We start from the raw sequence: 24,851 nt of genomic DNA, 5'->3' as shown, positions 1-24,851 counted from the left end.
AACACCTGAAAAACCAGCTGACAGCAGTATCATCACTGCCATCTGACATCAGCCTCTTTGCCAAAAATAACCAGTTCAACACATTGGATTAGAGAGTTTACTGTGATATATGTGTTCATTAAAATAAGTAACTTTAGTATAGGCCTTGAAGGATTAAAAAAATTATAATAAGGGCCCTTGATAGGAAAAAGGTTTCCAACCCCTGACCTAAAGCAATGTCATTACATTACATTATTTCATCTTGCAAAGAACACCTTTTTCTGTCCCCTGATACAGTTATTAATATGCATAGATTTGTTTTTAAAGAGAACAAAAATACATTTGTGTGATCAATTTAGGCCAATTTGTCACAGTCTTAATTTCCATACTTTTACATTTACATAATTTGTTATGTAAATTAAGTTCACTAATATTTAAGGTGCATTTATTAATATGGTTATAAAACATTATTATTGATTTTTTTATTGATTCATTTATCTGAACATTGGAGACCTGAATATTGCGACCTATATCTTGCAAAAATAAAACTTACACTATATGTTCATCAAAGATGGTTGTCCTATTGGCTATTTGTGCTTTGCTTCTTTTTACCTGAATACTTGTCAATTTATGTTCGTAAGCCAGGGCCACCAAATCATGATGTTAAATTCTGCTCAACATATTTCTTTATAGTCTTCATAGTGCAATTATTATTTTTTGATTTATTGATGGTGGCTCGTAATAATTTAATAGAGGATTTAAACATGAAGCATTTAGAGATTATTATTATTTCAGTACCGGTTTACTTCTGTTCAACATATTTCTACATAGTGCAAATTCTTCCTATGTTGGTAGATTTTACCAATGATTTTACCCCAATGAAAAAAAAAAAGGGTGTTGAATTATGTTGTTTTCAGTGGCTTGCGGTCAGATGTTTTATCATGGCACATTGCATCTAAATGCTGCAGTGCATGAATTTAAATTTGTGCGACTGAATACAGGTCCTGCCGTTGCAGCAATGCAAGGAACACTAAAAAGAAAACCTTGCAACATCATTATTTGTGCCCAAGAACAAGATGAAATAGCAACAATTTAAAGAGACGATTTGGAAACTGATACTGCACACAAAACATAACTTACCTACGCAAAGTATTTACAACTAAATATAATTTTTCAAGGATCTGTCATAATAGTTTTTGATCCCTCTCATTGAACTCTTAACTCAAAATGACCATGTGAAAAACGATTCAAGTTTCCATGAAAGAAGAAGGTCTTTTGTTGTTCCTTGATTGTGGACATCCCTCACCACAATTTCTAAGCTGTGTACTGTTGCTTTCCCCCATTCCTTCCAGTTAAGTCCCTTATATTGTTGTCTTATTTCTTTGCCAATCTTTCACAGTAGTCAGTTCCTATGGCACTTTGCATTGTTCGGCATTATTACCCTTGGATAAAGTTATCAAAAGTGGACCCTGGGTCAGAAGGTAGAGGTCATATTTCCGACTCTCTGCGATATGACCGTTGATCCAGCGCTCTGTTGGGCTGTAAGCGATCAAACTCATGTCGGCTGTTCCGGTCTGGACTGAGGTTTGACAGTACCCTGCCTCCACCGACTACATCCTCCTCCTCCTCATCACGGTTGAGGAAGGCCAGCTCATTTTCATAGCAGAAGGAGTTAGAGCTGGGGACTAGGAACTTGTTCTCCACCATGTCCTTGGCACTGCAGCGGGGGGTGGACGGCACCTCATATGTTTTGTGAAAGTGTGAGTAATCCACCTTGTACACGTTCTTCTCCTCAAACAAGACTGGCTCATACCGGTGACCCCAAAGGATCTCAGAGGCCAAATAGGAGCTGCGAGCCTGCGTGGTCATGGCGGTTGCTTCAACCATGCCCTCCAAGATGACAACAACCTCGAAGTCTGCTGTCTCTAAGTCCTGTTTACTGATCCCAAAAAGAGGGCTCTCCTCATCGATCTCATGGAGAATAGTGATGGGTGAAACTAAGAAAATCCTGTCCAAGCCTTTATCAAAGCCAACGTTAATGTCTATCTGGTCTAAAGGGATATATTCTCCCTCATCCGTGATCCGAGGTTTGATGAGCTGTGCCCGGACATGGGCCTCTACAATGTGGCTCTTACGAAGATTCCCTACCCTCCACATGAGACACAGCTTTCCATCCCGCATGGCGATGACAGCATTGTGGCTAAACAACAGTGTTTGTGCTCGCTTCTTAGGCCTCGCCATCTTGGCCATGATGGCACCAATCATGAAGCAGTCAATGATGCAGCCCACTATGGACTGAAAGACCACCATGAAGACCGCCACTGGACACTCCTCAGTCACACAGCGGTAGCCATAACCTATTGTAGACTGTGTTTCGATGGAGAAGAGAAAAGCAGCCACAAATCCATTGACTTGTAGGACACATGGAGTGAAGTTGTCATCTCCAGCAGGGTTATCCAGATCGCCATGCAGCAAAGCGATGACCCAAAAGGCTAAGCCGAAGACCAGCCAGGAGACAACAAATACCAGAGTGAAGACTAACAGCATCCATCGCCAGCGAATATCGACACATGTAGTGAAGATATCAGCCATGTAGCGTTGTGACTTTTCCTCCATGTTGGAAAACTGCACGTTGCACTGGCCATTCTTTTTGACGAAGCGGTTGCGGCACTTGCGGCGGGTGTGGATCTTGCCATTGCCAAAGCCGTTCATGCCATGCATGGTAGTGAGGCGGAGACCCTCTTCTTCGGATGACACAATGCTGTAGCGGTTGATCCTCCCCACACTCATGCTCCTGGCAGGGCCTCCAGCTGCAGGGTGAGAGGAGAAGGGCAGGCCTCGAGTCCCAGTGTGTGATTGTGGCCCCTCACAGCTTGATCACTGGCTACACTGCATTTTAGTGCGTCATAGACAGAAGCTGGCTGGAAGTCGTGTGTTTTAATCCAATCCCTGCAGAGTGTGTCAGGAGAAGAGAACAATGTTAGCATCTTTATGTCACATAATGGACAAACAACACCATAACTGTGTATAAAAGCATCACCAAAGAACCAACCACAATAGCTTGTGGAGACTAAATGGCAAAACCTTGTTACATAAGTAGCACTCAAACTGTTTTTCTGCTGGTCCTAAAAAGAAGGTTTCAATAAATATCCATAGCTTATTAGACTTGATAAGGTGCCTGTTTGCTAGATCCCAAATGACCACTTCAATTCACCAGATAGATAAACCTGGACCCATTTAAGAGATTGATTTTTTTCGGTAACCATCTTACTGTTTCATTGTGTACTATTAATGTTGTTCGATTGTTTCATAGTTAACTGAGTCATAGTTTTTCTTTTTTAATCGACCAGACACTCCTTGTCTCTTTCTTTCCCTCTCTCCCTCTCTTTCACTCAAATCATAGTCAGACTGGCCATCATGAGCTCCTTGAGAAATCTCACCAAATCAGCAGGCTGGTACAACATAAAAACATCTGTACCATCCTCAGCAGGCAGGCAGAACTCGGCACACCACTAGTGTTTGCTTTATTTGTACCACGGGCATGTAGAGGGCCCTTTCTGTGTACCTGTCATTCAGGCTTGCACATGAGTGTACTGAATGTGACAGGACTGGTCTCCCTGGCCAATCACAATAATCAACGACCCCTAAAGCTGCTGCCACAAACCTAATATAATTCTGTGGAAAACATAAATCAGGTCAACAATAAGCTACTAAAGTATTTTTATATTGTCAGGGTTTATATTGTTTGCCTCCATAATACCAGTTACTTGATAGTTCCTTCACACTTCCTCTCTCTGCCATTTTGCTCTATTAAAACGTCACGACTCAAAACCCAAAAGCTCCTCACTGAAGGGTTCTCAAGTCTTTTGAATTTGGCTGGGTAAGTGAAGAGCTGCGGCCTCGTTGCAGATCCGCTTCTGTCACGTGGCATTTCCTCGGCTTTTCTCTTTCAAATTATAAAGAGGGTTGGAAGTCGAGAAAAAACTGCTTGTATCTGGTTAGGTGTTAGTTTGAAAGCCCTGTCATATGGTATAGGAATAACAGCCTATCAATGTGTATGTGTTTAAACTCCTAAGGGAAATGTGTGTGTGTGTGTGTGTGTGTGTGTGTGTGTGTGTGTGTGTGTGTGTGTGTGTGTGTGTGTGTGTGTGTGTGTGTGTGTGTGTGTGTGTGTGTGTGTGTGTGTGTGTGTGTGTGTGTGTGTGTGTGTGTGTGTGTGTGTGTGTGTGTGTGTGTGTGTGTGTGTGTGTGTGTGTGTGGGTGTGTGGGTGTGTGGGTGGGTGTGTGGGTGTGTGTGTGTGTGTGTGTGTGCATAGACCTAGACTTGCAATTCCAGATGCTGTGTACAGGGATGGAGACTGGACTTTCTTTGACCCCATTCTGTACATTTTGCAGTAATATTAATCATTCTATGAGGATAAGGTAAATCTCCCACACTGTCCCATCGTGCTCCATAAAAGTAGGTCATAGATTTTCCCCTGTACAATCCTGTGTATGACTTATTCATTGTAATTACTCATCACAGTTTAAGCTAAGAAGATTGTTCGAAAATAAGACATATATGTGTTAAAATGGCATTTGCAGTATGTATGGATCGTGGTCAAAGTCTTGATTAGGCAGCAGATCTCCTGGCCACTGCATTGGACGACAAGTCTCAGGGTCAAGTTTTTTTTTTACCCGTGGGTGTTGGACTGAGGCCCCTCTGGTGCAGACAGCTTTTATCGCTCTACCACATCCCTTCTGTGTCTGTCTGCCTAAGACTTGACAGTTCACTCATGTGCGCTCCTAAATCCCAGGTGTCCTGCCGTCTGCCACAAACTCACACTAATTCCCTCCTTACTCACACTCTTTCAGGTGGAAGTTCTTCTGATCTGGAGCCAGATTATCTCATGCACAGTCTCAAATTTGTCCCTTAGGGGTCAAACACGTCTGTATCAGGAAAACACAATGTAGCCAAGAGCACACCTTATTAATACTTTCAGATATATAATTCTGACATAGGCAGCTGCAGATGACAGCTGGATATGTAGGAATCTGAATGTCCTTAATTCAAATAAATGTACAGTCAAAGGGGGATCTGTGTGTTCTTAGCTGCTGGTAGAATATAATCATGTCAATGAAAAAGGGATAACTCGGACAAACAAATAAGCAATTTTTTCTGACTGCAATCAGCTGTTGTCCAAAAATAGGACAAAAGACAACTAAATAGGAGTTCTCTGCAGCTGTTAAAGGTGTAATGCTAAAGGTAGTTGTCCTTATTTGGAGAGTCGTGTCACTGATAGCAAGTTCCAGTCCTGTTTTTTTTATTTCTGTTTACTTTTTTATTTGTTCTGGGATCATAGATTTTTACTTTTAACACAGCTTGTTAATTCCAAGAGTAATTCAGTGCCATTATGCAAATCGTATGCTTGAACAACCTTTTGCGATCTTGACTGCTGTGTGTCTTCTTGAGGAGATGAGAGATGTGACTAAGGGAGATGATAACCTTGCAGCTAATGTGGAATGGATAACTAGGACAAATAATTAGATGTGCAAAATAATGGAAGGGACTCGGTGGAACAATGAGGTGGAGTGAGAGAAGGTACTTCATCTCAAGACGAGCATGCAGGAAACTGAGCTCAGCCACTACGACCCACCTCCCAAGGCCTTTGTGAAGGAAGAGTCGAGGCTCAGGTGTCTTTGTATTTTCCTAGAGCTCACCATGCAGAACTCATCTCATCTCAAGTGACCTACAGGTATTTTCCTATAGAAAGCCACACCATCTCCCCATGCATATATGCTTTCTGATTGGTAACATGTTTTATTGTTGTTTTTCTAATGCAGTGCAGTAAAAAAAAATGCTGCTAGACAAATGCAGTAAGTCAGAACAAGACACTGACCAACCCTGGAGGCGGTTAGACCTCGCTATGTAGGCCACCTCCTGTGCAGAGATTACATCTCAGGTGCTCGTTGAGAGAAGTGTCAGAAAGAAGTGTTCAGAAAGAAGTTGAGTCACCTTCTCACACGGTTAGAACAGCTGGTATAGTTATGCAAGTAGAACCCCACCTGTAGCTATTCAAACATTTGGTTCTTGTCGAATGATCATTCCCACATGTGAGCTCCTCACTGAGCATTTTCTATCATCACGTGTGAAGTTTTTTTAATTTCTTGTACCCGTTCACCCATGTTAAACTCGAACGGTTATTTCCAGATTGGTCAAAGCACAAAAGCTAAGATGCATTACTTAAAAGACAGTACTGCTAGATGTTACAGCTGAAGCCACATAGGAAGGTACTTTGTATACAGTAAGGTGTACTCCATGTGTTTGGAAAATTATTGTAACCGTTTTGGGACTGTGTTATAATCAGTGTTTTGACTCAGTCCTGCTACATTCTAAACTTGTCTTTTGGAAAATACAAGTGAATCAAATGGGAGATGAAACGCATGATGAGTTCGGTGAACTCTCAGACATCAATGCATAATATTCATTCTTTTCATTCTATCTCTTTTGTGCCCTAACATCGTTGATTTCTTTATGCAATGATAAAAATGTGCTGTATCAGAATCAGTACTTTATCCTGTGAGCCCTACTGATATCTGTCCCTCCAGTATTATTATGCCAAATAAGATGCTACTGTTATCTGAAGTAACACACACATGAAATTAGGTGTACAAGTGTTTACAGGTGGAGTTGTTACCAAGGAAGTAACAATAGAAATATAAGTGTTTGTTTACATTGACTCAATTTGTGATTCTGCTGATTACATTCTGTCTAAATGTCCAATTTCTAACAAATTTCTGTAATCAATCTAGTTTTAGCAGTAGCCTACAGTTATCACACAAAACAATGTGTTTGTATCTTCTCACTCTGCTTTACTGTCTCAGTGAACAGGCTGTGACATGAATCTAGATCACTGACTTAAGGATTTAAATGTAGTTTGAATGGATTACCTTTAATTGTTGCCTTTGTCTGCCTTCTAGCTCTATGTCAGCTTTTCTACTTTAACCATTTGTGATCTGGGTACATGTCAATATCATGCTGTGATAATGACAAGTAAGGCCCTGTTGGCCAGTAGGACATTTTAGTTAAACCATGATGATGATCAACCTGCATGGAAGAAATCAATATTTTCTATTACTGTATTCTACAGGAAAGCTTTTCTGCACCAAAAAAGCTGTGATGTGATTTGTAATGATGTCATCTACGATGCCAATTTCGTTTGATTAATTTGAGACATTTGGGCTCTGACAAATAGAAAAGTTTAGATTTAATTTAAATCATATACTATTTAAGTCTGAATTAAAGCTTGTAAGCTTGTAGATAAACACAATAATTTACAGGGGCAAACAGCAGTGACAGTGACAAGACATTGTTGTCCATTGTTTCATTATGTTTATCACTACAGACCAATGAAATTTGACAAACAATCAGACTGCAAGTTTGAGGTAAAGTTTTCCTTCCCTTACCTTTTTTTTCTACCTGATCTTCACCAGGCTGACGAAGTAAAAGGTGATATCTTCTCTCCAGTGACCAAACTAAGGCATTCTCTCCTTCTGCCACCGCTGCTGCTCCTTCTCTCTCCTTGTTACTCTAATACTGGAGAAAACCACTCCATCATCTTCAGCACAAGGCACCGACCCCCTTTGAATTTCTTCATCCTGGCTTGATCTCTGTGCTCTTGTCTTTTTTTCTCAGGAGCTGTTTGCGAGTGCAGGTGAAACGCAGTGGTAATGACCAGGTTGATTCCCAGAAAGACCCCCGTGGCCACGATGCCGCCACCGCCGCTGCAGGACGTACAAAACAGGTGTGAAACCTTTTTTTGGAGGCTATGCCAGTGAAAATTCAGGGTTTTGTATCTCCATCTTTCGAGGCAGTTTCTTCAGCTGGTCTCCAGGTTATCCCTCATCTTTATTAACATAAAGTCTGTCCTTGACATTTCCTGTTAAACTGTACAATTTTCCCTCACTGCGCATTAACTGAACAGCTCTCTCTATCAATCTTTTGCAATCTGATCTAGTTTGAACTGCTGTTCTCTCTCTCTCTCTCTCTCTCTCTCTCTCTCTCTCTCTCTCTCTCTCTCACACTCTCTCCCCCTGACTATTTCTTGCTCGTTCTCTCCTCTCCCTCCCTCCGCCCCTCTCTCGGTGTTCACAGAAGCTGCCATTTGCAGTCTCTCTCCCTTCCTCTTTTCTCCTCCCCTCCTCTCTCCCTCCCTACCATTTTTCTCCTCCCCTCCTCTCTCTCTCTTTCTCTCTCTCCCTCCCTCCCTCTCGCTCTGTCTCTTTGTCTCTCTCCCTGCCTCCCACATCATGGCACCACCAGTTGACAGCAACTTGATGCACACAGACGTATCATTGAGAAAACACGAGCAGACAATCCACCATTGTGTGCGATCACTTGTTAATCAAAAGTAAATGGAGGCCACATAATTAGAGAGACAGGCTTGAACACTGACTTCCCAAGCAAAATGAACAACTCTGAGTTTGCCGCTTTTTTGAGTATATCTACTCTGCATGTTGCCACATTCACCCTCGTAGAAGGGGGGGCGATTCATTAAAGTTCCTCTATTGGAGTCAAACAAATTCACAAGGTGAGAATATTGATCGCTGCATGGCCTCAACATGACCAGGGCCTGTGTCTCTTTGACCTGCTGTAATGAAAGACTGCGCTGTGTGCGGTGCAGAGTGTGTATCAATATATCAAGCTGCTGGCTGCTGGGTCTCAATGCAGAGTGATGCCTTTCACACTTGTCACCAGCCACTAATCAACAACGATTGAACTGAGGCTGCGTGTGTTTGTGGGCGCGTGTGCGTGTGCTTGACAATATGACAGCATCACCACACCAGTGACTCTCTTGTTAGACGAATTGAAATTGAAGTATGCCAATCACGATTAGTCAGCTCTCTTGTTTCATCTGTTTCAGAAGCAGTGCTCTACACATAAAGTCTTTTAGGAAAACGCAGGACTGTTGTCTTGATGTGTCACTCTGCCTGCATTTCTGAAGAATTATTCAGTGTCCATGGTTTCTTCTTTCAGCCACCGCTTTCTCAGCCACGGTCGAGGACATTACCGCTACCCTTGACAGCTTCAAAGTGAGACATTACCCTCAGAGCTGAGTGCCCACTCCCCTTTTCTCACGTCTTCAGAGAGCCAGTCATCAGTCAAACGCTAAAAGAGATGACAATTAGTAAAGGAGGGGGTTGAAAGAGTGAGATGTTTCTAAAAACAGCCATACTGGCTCAGCCCCAGCGTTAACACTAATGATTCATCAGTGCAGGAACCCTCTTTTTTTCACTTTCTCTCTGCGCTCCCAGTCTTTCTCCCTCGCAGCCTCTGATTTCAGGCTTCTAAGGGTTATTTGCGATAGCCTGTGTGTGATCATCACCAGGCTATTGTGTTTGGCTGAGGACTTCAACTAATGGAGCTCAAAGCGTCCTTTTAAAGCGCCTGTCGGTCTGTGGCGGCAACAGGTACTGTACCGGCTCCTGCATAATGTAAGACTCCAACGCCACGGTGCTGCGAGCCTGGAGAACAGTAGATCACAAGGTTCACACATGCAGACTCTGAACCTGGTTATGTAACTGCACCATAATCACAGGTGGCAGCTCACATATCCTTTCCATGTCTGTGTCTAAATGAAAGGGTTTCGCCTCCCAGGGAGAGGGCTAAGTGGGATTCACTGCCGCTTCTATGGCTACAGGTATCACACATTTTCCCTTTTTTCAGACCAAAGGGAACTGGTAGAGACGAATCAGAGAGAGACAGCGAGAGATAAAGGGGAGTGGAGGATTTGGTTCAGCCATGGCCCTTGACAACGTGATAAGATTGTTTTGGAAAGATGAACATTCTTTGTTTATATGCATTTATATCGGTATTTGAATCTTTAACCTTCAAATTGAAATTTGAAATTTGATCTTACTTAAATGGGTACATTAAAAATGATGGCATTTGCATAAATTTGTGGTACAATAACCCAAGTAAAAACACCCCATCTGGAGCTGGGTGTCATTTGGTCGAGTCAATGGACATTCACAAACACTCCACTAGTCTATCTATTACACCATTCAGACCATTGTCCTGAGTGATCCGATCACAAGTGGTTAGAGCTCAGTGCAGGACACATGTGGCCACATTATTTTAGCTGTGTGATTGCAAATGTGTCCTGGGCACAGTTTCGCAATGAATCAATCCTGTCAATGTCCATACGTTGATTTGTTTGTAGCCACCATACCAACACTGACCACTACATAGGGTCTGATACGTTTTCTTAAAATGGTAAAATCTTTCTTCGTAGCTGCACACGTTCATTCATTCAGTCCCTCCTGACTCTGCTTGCTCTTTTTCTCTCTCTTTCTCTCCCTCACGGCAACACACAACGGCACACAAACTTTGTCACTTTATGGTCAAATCTGTAGTCAGACATGATTTGATCTTCGCAAACACAAATGATAAACACTGATTATTTGCATATAGTTAATGGAAGTGAAATCCGATCACAAGTTTTCACCGGAGACACATTGAGAATGCATTCTAATGCCAGGTGTGAACAGACAAACTTAACGTTGTGCACTTGTGATTGGAACAGATGTTCATACCCGGTCTGTGCAGGGACAATTTTGCAGCACTTGAGCAGAAATGCCTCCATGAAGTGCAGAATTGTGACTATTTCTCCTTTCGGCAAAACAACATATTCATCTACACTCATTAACCAAATGATTCCAAAAGAAATTAACACAAATAAAAAAACATTTTGGAACAGAAAATAGAGAAAAATGGGAAACAGAACTAAAGCTGGATGGTGAAAACAGGAAGGAAGAAAATTAAAATGCTCAGGTATTAAATCTGCAGCTGAGCAGATAATGTGAGGAAAGAGGGGGGCTGGAGATTTCTCTGTCTTGCCAGTTTCAGCAAGGTGTAATTTGCATTAATCAGAAGGTTCCTAAGAATAAACTTTTCACGATCTTTCTTGCGATAGCGATTGTGGCATTTCATCTTCCACTGTGACGCTCGCCTCAGGCAGATGGTGCACAGGACCTCGATTGACTTATTGCTGCTGACAGCTCAATCTCTCTCCATCATTATCAGGAAATATCATGCTCATGGTTATAACACTCAGAGTGAGATACAGATAAATATAAATAAATTAAATGTATGCTGTTTTGACATGTGAAGTATATTTTCCCAGTTTAGGTAAAGATCACTCATTCATATTTGGATATTTAATACATTAAAAGGACTCTGATACTTGTACCTGCAATAAATCTCAGAACCGTCATGACCTGTCATCGTAACAATACATTTTGTCCCACACTCATAAGTCTTTATATTGCGTGGAAGCCCAGAAGAGTCCTGAACTTTCCCACCTTCCCTCGTTCCCAGCTCCCTGAGTTCTCATCAAGAACCTCAATGACATTATTCTCTGAGACTCCCATCTGATACAGCTATTTCAGGCTTGGCGCCATTCCATTTGTGCAACTTCATTTCTTGTCTGCAGGGATTAGGAATGTGATATTACTGTACTCACACTCGGTGAAAAAGTGGTGCAATGGCCTTGTTCCTGGACTCAGCTGGTTGTTGTTTGAAGTGGGCCGCAAACATTTTCCCGTGATACAATCTTAAAGCCTTAGTTTGGTTTTATGTGCCTGTTTTGTTTAAGGCTGGATAAAAAATTAAACGATTCACAGATTCATTTTTCTGTGACAGATCCAATGTTGATACTTTCTATTTTTATTTTCAAGTTTTCTCAGCAAACATCTGTTCTGAGTGATGTGTGTGTTGTTAGCATTGCACGTTGTCACAATGCTCTTGTAAAGTGTGACGTGAATAGAAAATTCATTTGTAAATGTGTCTGAACCGGCTGGTGTTTATAGGGGTGAGATAACTCAGGATGATGCTGGCATTTACTTCATCGAGTATTATTCTAATTTGTAAATCTAAGTTATTTCAAGAAAATTGTCACATGAATAAGTTTTGAGAAACAAATGTTTACATATAGAGACTTTCAGTGCTGCCGTGGGGTTTGTAATGATTTGACTTTGAAGCTCGCAGTTGACTGTGGGCTACAGTTGTATAAGCTTTTTACGCCTCGTCATTCGTAGTTGTTTAGGAGCAGACTGGCTACACTTCATTAAACAGGCTGGATCTAAGCTTTCATGCACTTGTGATAATGGAGTGTGGCGAGTGACAGGAGAGTGTGTGTGTCATCAATATAAGCCCTGTTGTGCACACTCTAACTTCTGCGTGTGTGTTTGACATACATTTGGAAGAATGGATAAAATGCAATATTCCACTTAAGTAGCCACTTAGCTCAACACAGAAGCTTTCATCGCGAGTGGAAGCTCTTTTAGAATATTTTCGTCTTCTTGTTGCTAATGAGAGATTTAGACTATTATATATTTCACACGAAAGATCTGTGTAATTTTTGCTGCTTCTGGTTATGAGTTTGCATTTCATTTGAGAAGTATTTTCTTCACTCTCTGATTAGCAGAATCACCTTGCCCAAAACTAGTATCCTCGCTTTAACAAGAATTCATTACCTAATGTGCTATGCGGTGCGACGCTGGGGGTGACGGTTTGGTGTGCAGGGTTCAACATGTCCTCACCTTGACAGCCGGCTGAGAAACGAGCCCCTGTCTGCCTTTCCATCGATACCCTGGGGGTGAGAAAATTAATCGGCTCAGGATCCAGTGTCCCCACAGCCATCCCTCCCTCTGCTGACCCCAGACTCTGCCTTTGCCCAAAACGACAAACCTCCCCTGTAGTGATCAAACACTCTCGTCCCCCATTTCACATTGAGGAAAAGTTAACTTTCGGAGTATACTTCTGGACAGTATCGAGACACCAACACCCCACTGGAGAATTTCCTTTTCAGAAAACTTAGAATTTAGACTTGTCTCTTAATTCCATGGTATTTATTTTACAGTGGTGAAGAAATAGAATACTTATAACTGCTTTCAGACATGCATTGAAGTACAGACATTTTCCTAAGATACTCAGGAGGGGCTGTATGTAAGGACGCAAATGTCCGAGTCAGTTGCTCCGCCTATTTTCTGGAAGTTGTTCGCTGAACAAACATCTTTAGTTGCTCTCAGACTCCCGCTCTGTTTCTCTAGCAGTTCATTTTAGAGCTGAATCAAACTATTTAATACTCCTCAAAGTTAAAAAATTCCTCTGCAATTCTTGCAAATAAGCTGACATCGCAACGTGAATTCATCAGACCTACTGTATGTGTTCCCTCATTTATCTGCTCTCTAACCATGATGGATAAGCTGCAGTGTGATTGGACAGTTCCTGTGGATGTGGGCCCTGGTCACATCGTTGTGTTCAGGACGATAAACAAAACCAAAAGAAACCAGGTCAAGAATCAGTTCACATCTGGTCATGTTCCACAAAGAGGACAGAACAAACATTCTGCGATTTTTAATTAGAGCCTACACGTGTTGTCCGAAAGCTTCAGAGAGGAATACTTGTTTAAAATGTGTCTTTGTGGGTGTGCATAAATCTGCGTTGGAACTTGTCGTCTTTCATGTTGGTATGTATTTGCAGACAGGAGAGTGTGCGCTCACAGAGCTATTTGTAGCAGGTCTGGCTCCCTGGGAGCCCATCCTCCATCTGTCAATTTCTTACAGCCGAGCCCAGCAAAGCCCTAATTTTACCCCTAAATTTACCAGCAGCTGACCCTTTTCTCTGGATGGTATCATAGACCCCATTATTTCCAAGCATCCCTTACTTTCTCACTTACTGCCTGCTGTACTCTCCCCCTCTTTCTCTTTCTTCATGACAAACACGCTCATAAAAGCCCAACTTGACTCTCTACATGCTCTTTCACACGCTCAGACACAGTCACTGTGACACCCACACGTTCATCTGCAGCGCTACTAGAATAGACACAAGACAGAATGTGCATATTTAAACGTTTGGAAGCTTAAAAAAATGTCATCACATGATTTACAAAGGTTCAAACGTGTGTTGGGGTATTATTAGTATGTTGATATGCTGAATAGAAGCCCCATGGCCTTGGAAAAAATGAATTACCCAGTAGATCATATGGTGTTTTTTTTGCAGGCATATGGTGGGATGCCACTTGCCCCTTTAGTTTGGGGCCTTTTTGGAGAGAGTTATAAGAAGCCATTCATAAGACAGGGCTAAGAAACTGTCCCTTACACGAGAGCTGGAGTAAAGAGGACATGTCAGAAACCTGTACTGCATTTATTTATAGGTGGTTTTATATCTTTTTAACCATTTCATGAAAAAAGGCACAAACGTTTTCCCTTTAGGTAGACACCTGTTTCCAATCATACGAGGATGATGTCATAATCAGCCTGGGAGAGATAGGTAACTTGAGATGGATAGTCAGTGAACAACCCAACATTGTAATGCTATAATTAAAAAATATTGCAATTGTTGGTGTCTTCGAGGACATTAAGTCAATTAAGCTGCTCTCGGACCTGCTCTACAAATGTTCGAGTCAGTTGCTGTGCACTTTCGGCAGGAGATTACTTGGAGGATTCACATCATGCTAGAGGGTAATTATTAGGTGCAACTGGACCTCTGCTTTTACGTCCATATCTGCATCTACATAAAAATGTCCCCCAGCGTGGGTATGGGGGTTATCAATTGTTCCCAACACTGGGGTTTTCCAGGTTGGGGCCAGTATTGCGTGGCAGGAGCTGATAGTATGGTCATAGCAGTGCCGTTGTGTCAGCTTAATTCTCCACTGAGGCTTTAAACTAATTCACTCCATCCGATCCCGCACTCAATGGCCTCGCTCACCGGCTCCAATGGCCAAAAATGTCTCCCATTGTTCCCTGGAGAGAGGCCCGGGGAAGAGGAGGATGTTCAGCATTTTTTATTTATTTTGGGACTGGTAGGGTTTACATCGATGAACTTTGCCAGAACTTTTGGATAATCGCTAGTGAAATTATGAAAACAAAGTGCATGTACCTGTTTGTGCACGCACATGTGTGTGCTTTCTTTGGTGTTGCTGACCCATGATAACCCAGTGAGATTCACTTTTTCTCTGGTCGGAGTTGAGCTTTTTGAGTTGCTGTCCCAGTTTAACACCTCTCACCGTGGGCGTGTGGACGAGAAGTGAGAAATAGACTGAGGCTGTGTGAGATAATTAAAAGTCAGCCCTTATTTTTGTTGTGGGATTTGCATAGTGTAGGGAGAGAGACTACAAACCACATTCAATCGATCGTCTTGGAACTACTGAACTATCCTACTTTAGGTAACTGCTAATTATAATGTCTTGTCCAGTAGCTTATGCAGATTTAATATCTGCAATAGCATTAACAATAGTTCTCAGTTTGTTTTTGGATTCTTGTTGAATTCATGATTATGGGGCATTAGTGATTGTGACACTTTACTAATGACATTAGCCCTTTAAAATGAAGCCTGCAAATAGACAATAAACCATTAAACCAGACTATTAAAACAAAAACCTAGCAGGATATACAACCATATATTGCAATTCTTATATATAAACAGCTGTGACTATGAGTAAAGTGCATTCGGGTATACATCTGCACCTTTCAAAAATAATATTACAAATTGCTGTAAAACAAAAGGATAGCGGGTGTAATGTGCCAAAGTGACTCTAACTGGCCGTATTCAAACTTTGTTGGATGAAGGACTTGATTCTCTGCTCAAGGGAAGATTGTATGATTTTAAAGGAGACCTCAGGGATGGAGGACCCAAACTAATGTAACATTTAGCTTTAGTGCATCTAATCCTCCGGCATTAAAGCCTAAAGCTGAGCGCTTATAACATTATCCAACTCAGCAGACACTAGGATGGGGCGCTCTCATTACAGCGATGAGCCTCCTGAGTGAGCCTGCATGTCACCATTAGGTTCAGGGCCGCAGCAGCATGAAAGAAGAGGTGCAAACTGACAGTGGCCAGTCTTCTCTATTACACTGATGGGGAGAAGCTGTTATTAACCCGACAATGCACGTGTCAGTAGGACGAGGGACAGAGAACACCCTCTGAGGTTTTGTCTCCCCTGTAACTTCATCTCACCGCTCTAAACTCTGTCATCCTGTTGCACATCTGACAAGTTCATGTTTTTTTTTCCATATTGATGCCTAATCATAATTATAAAAGCAGTTTTTATGTATAATTGGGTTAGGGTTAGGGTTAGGGTTAGTGTGCATGAGTCGTATAGACATGCATCCTCTCTCTGCTTGTGGTGAATTTTGGTTTTACAAATTCATCCTAGTAACAATTAAAGCTAAAAAACTAAGGCAGAAGTCTATACCAAACGCAAATGAAAACAAGAATTTTAGTTTTATCATAGATATTGATATTCTTTTTATCAATCCAAATGCATTACCCTTTTTTTTACGGTGAACTAGCGGCAGAAACTTGGACTATGGGCAGAAAAGGTCTCTGGTTCGTCTCCATTCGTCTTCGACTCCACGGACTAATAAATTCATCTTAATCTTAATCTTAATGTGCCAGTTTCCTGTGAGAGAACTTGCACATTCAACTTTTTTGTATAAATGATATGTACACATTAAATGGATTTAAAAACCTTTGTTTTACTTTTCCATTAAACTGTTGCTACAGTTGCATTATTAGAAATAGCCAATTGGTTCAAAATACAATCTCATTTAAAACAGTCCCCATTAAAAAAATCGTATTAAACTTGAAGTGACCTTGAAGATAAAATAAAAATATATATTTTCTTTAATGTAAAACGTAGTCATGAATTCACATCAGTTAAGTCAAATTTAAAGTTAAATTCAAAGTAAATCTAAAGTTTTCATAATCGTGTATTTTGGCAAACATTAACGTCAATATGATACATCTTTAAAAGGCTCATATTGTGATCATTGAAGCTAAAACGGCTGCACAATCCCTGGGGGAAAAAATCCAGAAATATCTAAAACCTCGACTTTTACAAAAGATTTTCTATTTTGGGAGCACACGCTGACCATGGTACATGTATCCAAACGCTGCAGGATTATTCATTGTGTTGCATCAGAGCTTCACAGGGCATAAACATTAGAGGACAGGAAGATCCCAAGTGGACATGCTTCATGCTCTCATTTAGGAGGACTGGTTTTATTTTTGGCTGCTTTGCCACACTCAAGCTCTGAAGTGGCTGTGCCAGCAGCACTGTGCAGTAACCTCAGTGGCCTGGTCATTAATGTGTGACTGATTGTTCTACCATGAGGTGTGTGTCATTGTACTTCACATTACCAACACTTAAGTTGACTCGGTACCTGTAAGGAAACAGACCTTAAACTAACAAATTATTCTAGGAACATATCTAATCTAATTCGTTAACAAACTGGTGATTTAGCCAGGGATTTTTAGAGGGATGCAAATCTTTATGTAATACCCAGAAAAAACTGAGCAGAGGCAGTACACAACTTCATATCATATAAATATGGTATCGACATGCTGCAAGTGTTATTTGATGTTTCAGGATTCTAGCAGCTTTTACAAACGGCTTTGTAAATTTCACTTTAACGTTCACTGCTACTGAAACATGTCCAGTAAAAGCGATCTCAGCAGCCAGTAAATTGAGCGTTGAATCTTTCAGCAACTGGAAACGATCCTCTAATTACTGTAATTGGCTGATACGGAAGCATGTGTGGTGGCGTGGAGGAGCCACGGTGGCACACTGATCAACGGACTGTGAGCGGCCTCTGAGCATCATCGCCTCGGCTGCTTTACCACCCCCGACCACTCTATCCTCCTGGATTGTGTTTCACCAGTCTGCTCTTTACCTCCACCCCCCACTGGCGACCTCACAGGGAGGGTTTCTGTATTTCTGGATGGGCGGAAGACCCACAGTTTTATTTTAAAGCTTTATTCCTGGAAGCGTTGGTATAATAGTAATGTGGAATAATTAAATATTTAGCATTATATTTTTAGGAGAAACTCCATTAACTGCAATACTCACAGATTAGCTAAAATTATACCCTCAATTATTTTGAAGAAAGAATTTAAGAGTGGCTACCTCCTGCTGGAGATTGATTTTCTCCCTGCACTGTGGGAATTGAAGGAAAACGAGCTAAAATCCAACGTTTCAATCAATCACTTAATCAATACCAAACAAATACTCAGCTGTCTTCCCTAGTAGTCTTACGCTACTATTGCAATGCATTTAGAAGAATGCAGAGATGGAATTTACCAAAAACGTAAATTGTCAAAACGGGTTGGAAGTTTAACCTAAACACTGATGTTTTTATCCATTACGTATTAATTATAAATAGGTGCGTCGCCAAAGAACTATGTTTTGCAAAAGATGCCTGACTGATTTTATTGACATTTTCTGGAAGATCAGGGCATGGGCCGAGGAAAAACCCATCAAATTTTGGAGCGTGTCCAGATAAACAAGTGGATGCAGGAATTTTCTTTCACCTTCTTTTACGTGCCGAGAGAAGCCGCTGACCTTGGCAGACGTATGCACTCTCTGGGCACCCTTCTTCTGTTTCCTTGTTGGGAAAGTTAAGAGTTATGCAGAGTTATGCAAAAAATACTTAACTGATTTCCACCTTTGCGGAGGGATGAGGGCTGTGCCCGGGAAGAACCCATTACATTTAGGTGCAGATTCAGATTAAGGGTCATGATCCAGGAATTTGTTTCCACTTTCTTGAACTATAATTTATGATGTGAAGGATTGTTCAGACTTGGCAGAGGTCTGTGCCATTCCAGTCATTTCTTGAACTGACTTCCATTTCGCCGCCAGCCATTTCGATATTCGGATGCGTTGTGTACCTACACCAACTCTTTCCATGAAGAGACCAAAGTGGAAGAAAAAGTAAAAACTCTAGACCAAAATTTTAATCACGCAAAACTATCTTTGAACCAAGGAGATTTCTTTGAACCATGACAGGGCCGTTCTGAGGGCATAGTAAGGTAAGAGCAGTGCCTTCCAAGGAGAGCCGACGGTGTAAGGTGCTGTCAGCCCGGCTTAGTGTCTGGGCCTGTGCTGGCTGTGCTGAACTGGTGTCAGGGTGAGTCTCCAGGACAGGCCACCAACAGAGCGATGACATTCCCAGGACGTGCGGCCTTTTCCCAACAGTCACCTAAGATTGCTCTCTCTCCTGGACATCTCAGGAGTAAAGATTTACATCATACTGACATCAGCTTCAAACTTTATAAAGCAGTGAAGTGCATCGTCTTGCATTTGTTTATATCAACAAAAGGATCCATGATGATGATTGTAAAATCTGAATTCCAGGATTAATTATCTAAGATCTTTGTGTTGTCATTTATATCTTTAATTTTGCCACTTTTTTCTCAACCATGTCTTCTTTGTCTCCAGTTCAGGTTATCCCTCATCTCCCAGAGTGTCTCTTGTGACTGGCTGTGAACTCGCTGCATTCAGCCGAGGCTTACATATGTTCAGCTGGCAGAGTGCACAACTAAATGCACTGGAGTGAGAAATTCAGCTGAGAAGAGCTGAGAGTAGCACCGCTTACTGAGCACAAAATGTCGTTTAGTTGCATTGCATCATGGTCTCTTGAGGCTGTGTCTGTAGTTTGGTAGCTTTAACACATCTGTGATGGATCTCCCTCTGCATATGTGTGAACTTTACTGAAACCTGACAGCTAGTGATGCTCACTCAATGGTGGGAGATAATGGGTAGTGAGCCATCTTGTCGTCCATCTTTACATACAGTCTACTCTATACAGTCTTTCCCTATTTTAGTTCTTTGCTCATAGTTTCACTTCAATAGATTTGTATCTATATTTTAATACATTTTTAACACAATATTTCTTTTAACAGTGTGATAACCCATTGATATTGTCTGAATTTATTATAAACTGATTGTTAGCTGGCACCTGTCTGTTTAGGGTTAGAGAAAGAATCACTCATTACATCTATTTCCTCTCATAAATATCGGAGACATAATTTTTTTGTAGATCATTTGTCTGTCTTGGTCCCGTGTATTTCTACAGGGAACAGCTAATCATCTCCTGTGTAATTGGAGCTGTGTTAAGATGATCTGCAGGAGTTGGACGGCGGCTCTAATCACACACAACTGAACTGTAGCACTCTGGAAAGAGCAATTATTGCTTCAACACCAGTACCTTTGGTTACAATAGAGAACGGCATGTCCACGGTGAGTTGGGAATTCTAATGAGACACAGTACCTTTTCTTACTTTTCCCCATATGACCTTTAAGAGAATGCATAATTATCACGACTTGGTGGTCTTTTCATCTGAATGATGTAAAAGGTTTATCAACGCCCACAGTGGAGGTTAATGCTCTGTCCTGACAGACCCTGCTCTGCAGAATTTATAGAAGGATTTGGGAAGAAAGCAAGATTTATGGTGTTGTTTATCTGAATTAACCAATCAAATACCATTGTCTCTGTATAAAGATGAGTGACGTGTCTCCACTTCCTTCCAATTTCCAAAAAAGGAAGACAAAACTAAATACCTGATATAAACACTGGAATGTTGTCGCTTTAGATCCAGTGTCTGTCTAGTGATCGGGGGATGGAGCGGAGGTAGCAAGGTCCTGCTGACACACATGCTCAACCAATTGTGAGTCAATCCATACAGAGGTTTCAGCCTGTATTTATAGCATCAAATAACAAATTAAAACCAAACTTGAAAAGAAAATGAACAGTTGACCCAACACCAGTGTGATACCAACAATGAGACAAACCATGTTTGAGAAAATGTTTTTGACGTGTACTTTGACGATACTCTTTGACTTTGGTCCATTTCCTATCTAGCAACAGGGACGATTCAGGATTTATAATCTATATGGCAGCCAGCCACCAGGTGGCGATCAAGACGCTTTGGCTTCACTTTTCAGGGGCAATCAGGTCGTTCAGCTTTATATACAATGTTTGGCAAATATCTTTTAACTGTATGATCTCCTGCATAGAGTTAGTGTAAATATATTTGAATTTGTATTTAAACGATCGTGCAGCTTACTCCTGAAGAAAAGTACGCATAGTGTTATCTTTCGGATCACCTACTTATTTAGATTTTTTGCCAGAGTGTTGCTGATAAAAACTGCAAACAGGTGGAAACCACTGATGACAGCTTGTCACAATCATCAGCCCCTGGTTGGATGAAGTCATTGAGGGGCTCTGGTTTTGCGTCATGCTGGGCAATCAACCCTTCACTTCACTGTGTCGTCTTCGTTTTTAATCTAAAATACTGCGTCACTTTTTGTTTGTTCTTGTATCCTCCCTGAGGAATGATGGAGTGCTCTATGCTTTCATACACCTCAGTGTTGCTGAGCATGCAACTGTCCAGCAAAGTAACCACTGCACTGTCAAAGCAGGTTTATTTCTATAGCACTATTTAGACTCAGATTAGGTGCTTTAAAGAGGCTTAGAATGAAAAAGGAAAAAAAGAAATTGAAATTGAAAAACAAAGATGTTACATATCTAATATATTTGAAGGCTGCAGCAAACTCAAATGAGCTGACAGTATTATTAGGTCTCAGATACATAGAAACTAAAAGCTACTTCACTTTATCTGTTTTGGATTCGGGGAACACTTAGTAAACATGTCCTTGTTGACCTTAGCGATCTGAATAGCTTGTAGCATACAAGGAAATAAGAAATACATTCAGGCCCGAGACTTTTTAGTGCTTTATAAACGACTAAAAGGATTTTAAAATACATTCATTGATACGAAGGAAGCTGGAGCAGTGGTTTGAGGAAACAATGTAATGTGCTACACCTTCTTGGTGTTAGCGAGGCAGCAGCGTTCTGGACGAGAACAACCCAGGAAAGATTGATAGATTAAAATATATGGACCAAAGACCTGTTGAAAAACACAGGTTATCATTCACAGTTTTATCTTGTTCTTTTTATTACAGATTGCCCACGTTTGCCATCTGCTTCCTTGACACCTGTTGTCCTTTAATGCAGTGATTTTCAACCTTTTTTGAGCCGCGGCACATTTTTTACATTTACAAAATCCTGGGGCACACCACCAACCAAAATGACACAAAATGACACTCTATGGCCTAACACAGTACATATAATACATATAATTAGTAATATAGTTTCTAAATGTTTTAAAAAGCACTATTTTAAATTATTTCAGCCCTTTATTATGAGGTATTGAATCAGATTTATGAAACAATCTTTGATTTAACTAAACTTTATTTAACGGAGACATATTATACCCATTTTATCACAGTTGATATGGTTCCTTGGGGTCTTAATGAAATGTCTGTAACATTTGAACATTTGAAAGCTGCAGCAAACTCAAATGAGCTGACAGTATTATTAGGTCTCAGATACATAGAAACTAAAAGCTACTTCACTTTATCTGTTTTGGATTCGGGGAACACTTAGTAAACATGTCCTTGTTGACCTTAGCGATCTGAATAGCTTGTAGCATACAAGGAAATAAGAAATACATTCAGGCCCGAGACTTTTTAGTGCTTTATAAATGACTAAAAGGATTTTAAAATACATTCTTTGATACGAAGGAAGCTGGAGCAGTGGTTTGAGGAAACAATGTAATGTGCTACACCTTCTTGGTGTTAGCGAGGCAGCAGCGTTCTGGATGAGAACAACCCAGGAAAGATTGATAGATTAAAATATATGGACCAAAGACCTGTTGAAAAACACAGGTTATCATTCACAGTTTTATCTTGTTCTTTTTATTACAGATTGCCCACGTTTGCCATCTGCTTCCTTGACACCTGTTATCCTTTAATGCAGTGATTTTCAACCTTTTTTGAGCCGCGGCACATTTTTTACATTTACAAAATCCTGGGGCACACCACCAACCAAAATGACACAAAATGACACTCTATGGCCTAACACAGTACATATAATACATATAATTAGTAATATAGTTTCTAAATGTTTTAAAAAGCACTATTTTAAATTATTTCAGCCCTTTATTATGAGGTATTGAATCAGATTTATGAAACAATCTTTGATTTAACTAAACTTTATTTAACGGAGACATATTATACCCATTTTATCACAGTTGATATGGTTCCTTGGGGTCTTAATGAAATGTCTGTAACATATTTTGGTCAAAATACCACAAGGATAATTTAAAACAGGACCTTTTAACCCTGTCTAAAACAGATTGACCTGTTTTGAGTGCCAATAGTTATATCCGCCGTTCACCCGCGCTTCATTGAATTTCTTCACTTTGACATTCAGAGCACTGGGCAGAAACCACATCGCGTCAACACCCACCGTGGGCCTTCGCGATGCTTTGTTTTAATTAAACAGTCGGATTCCCCTGGTCCGCACCAGTTCTTGTCAGCTGCTAGGCGCCAGCCGAGGCGCACCGCCGGAAGGGGCCCCCCGCTCGAACAGAGGGTTCCCCCAGCGGGCGCCGCAGCTGAGGTGATCCGCGAGAAGGTCCCGACACGCGTCCAGAGTCGCTGCCGCCGACCGCCGTACCCGGTCCCCTCCAACTGCCCGCCTTCCGCACCGGCGGGGGACACCACCCCGCGGTCAAAGAGAAAGAAAGCCCCCGCACCACTGACGCCGTGAGGCACCGCAGAAGAGGACCCCCCCAAAAAAAACCGTCGAGGCGTGCCGCACGCCGGGTCTCCGGCGGCGTGGAGAGGAAGGCGACGGGGCGACTGCTCCCCCAGCCGCGGCACGTGCACAGCGGTTTAACCACAAATACCAATGATATCGTGAAAGCCAAGTTTATTACCGATGTGCAGATGTCGGTAAACATCTTCGGTGCAACACTAGATATTAGATAATATCCCACGGCACACCTGACGATCTCGCGGCACACTGGTTGAAAATCACTGCTTTAATGGATGCTGGTTACCTAAGCCAGTGGCTCAATGCTGTTGCAGACAGACATATCATCAAAATGCATGTTATGTTCTACCTGTAACACTGATGATGTGTTTCTGTCTGCCAGTTAAGAAAAGGTCACCTCAGTTCAACTTCAGTTTAAATTCTGATCTGAAAGATGTGAACGATAGAACCCTTGGAATACCAACATTTGCTATGGATCCTACTATCTGCCCTGGTTTTATGATCATTATGGCTCTCATTGTGTAATTTAATCAAATGTACTATGTCATTTCAACACTTTTTGCCGAATAATTGTAAAATTCATTAATGCTGTTTATGGATGTGTGATCAGGCTCACGGCTGCTGAACAAGATTAGTCCTCTTCTTCTCCAGCTCTTTTCCATTTCTCTCCAATCAAGCCTTCTAATATTATTACTTCACTAATCAACTGCAGCCAGTGGTATTTTTAGTATCTAGGTCAGCCGGGTGTCCCTTTGACCTGCGTGGACTGGCTGGATTTATGAGGCCATACACCGACTCTTAAGTAATAATTTATCACATTTCAATATCAATTAATGTCTGATTTGCTGCGGTTAATGAAAGGCTTTACAAAGAAATCAAAATCATCTGGGGCAAAGGACGTGATGCATTTGGCTACGCTAATGACAAGTGTTTCTGGGGATGATGGAAAAGATGGCCGATAATATCTTGTCAAATATATTTGATTGAATTTGTGTTTTCTTTTTATTTATAATACAGTTTACGAATCAACTTTATGAAACACCACAGCAATAATCAACGAACTTGTTTCTTAAAATTAAGATGAAACACTGATTCAAACTTTGATAGTTTATTCATGTATTTATTTTAAGAAATCCTTTTATGCAATTTAAACCAAGCAATGACCTTCAGGTCGGGAGGAGGACATGTCTCCTCAGACGGCTAAAAGTCTGAAGAGTGACGTGAAGTGACAGGAGGGATCACCGCTGAGCTACCCACACATGCAAGTGTCCAGTTTAAAAACTTCACTTTGAGAAACTCATTTATTTAATTCTTCAGTTTTAACGGAAATTCCACTGTGGTAACAATAAAATGAAGGGGAAAAAAAGAGAAAAGACAGCAGTAAGTGCTTGTGGATTTTCTGCTGCTCACTCACAAAACAATTCAGG

The 24,851-nt window shown here is 41.2% G+C and overlaps 1 protein-coding gene across 1 annotated transcript; it reads right to left on the bottom strand.

Moving 5' to 3' along the window:
• Window positions 1–1,467: 1,467 nt before the first annotated feature.
• kcnj12a (potassium inwardly rectifying channel subfamily J member 12a) lies at window positions 1,468–8,564 on the bottom strand. Its single transcript, XM_053413855.1, has 2 exons — window positions 8,539–8,564; window positions 1,468–2,773 (listed from the first exon to the last, which is right to left on the bottom strand). The coding sequence occupies exon 2, from the start codon at window positions 2,767–2,769 to the stop codon at window positions 1,468–1,470; it is 1,302 nt and encodes a 433-aa protein (XP_053269830.1). The 5' UTR covers window positions 2,770–2,773; window positions 8,539–8,564.
• Window positions 8,565–24,851: the final 16,287 nt, after the last annotated feature.

Source organism: Pleuronectes platessa, chromosome 21 (genome assembly GCF_947347685.1).
Source record: "Pleuronectes platessa chromosome 21, fPlePla1.1, whole genome shotgun sequence".
Lineage (NCBI taxonomy): Eukaryota > Metazoa > Chordata > Actinopteri > Pleuronectiformes > Pleuronectidae > Pleuronectes > Pleuronectes platessa.
Note: the sequence above shows the minus strand (reverse complement) of the source record. Positions and strands in the feature narration are given on the sequence as shown.

What these genes read in the sequence shown, in the direction of transcription:
- kcnj12a (XM_053413855.1), bottom strand. Translation starts at nt 2,769, where the DNA reads ATGAGTGTGGGGAGGATCAACCGCTACAGCATTGTGTCATCCGAAGAA.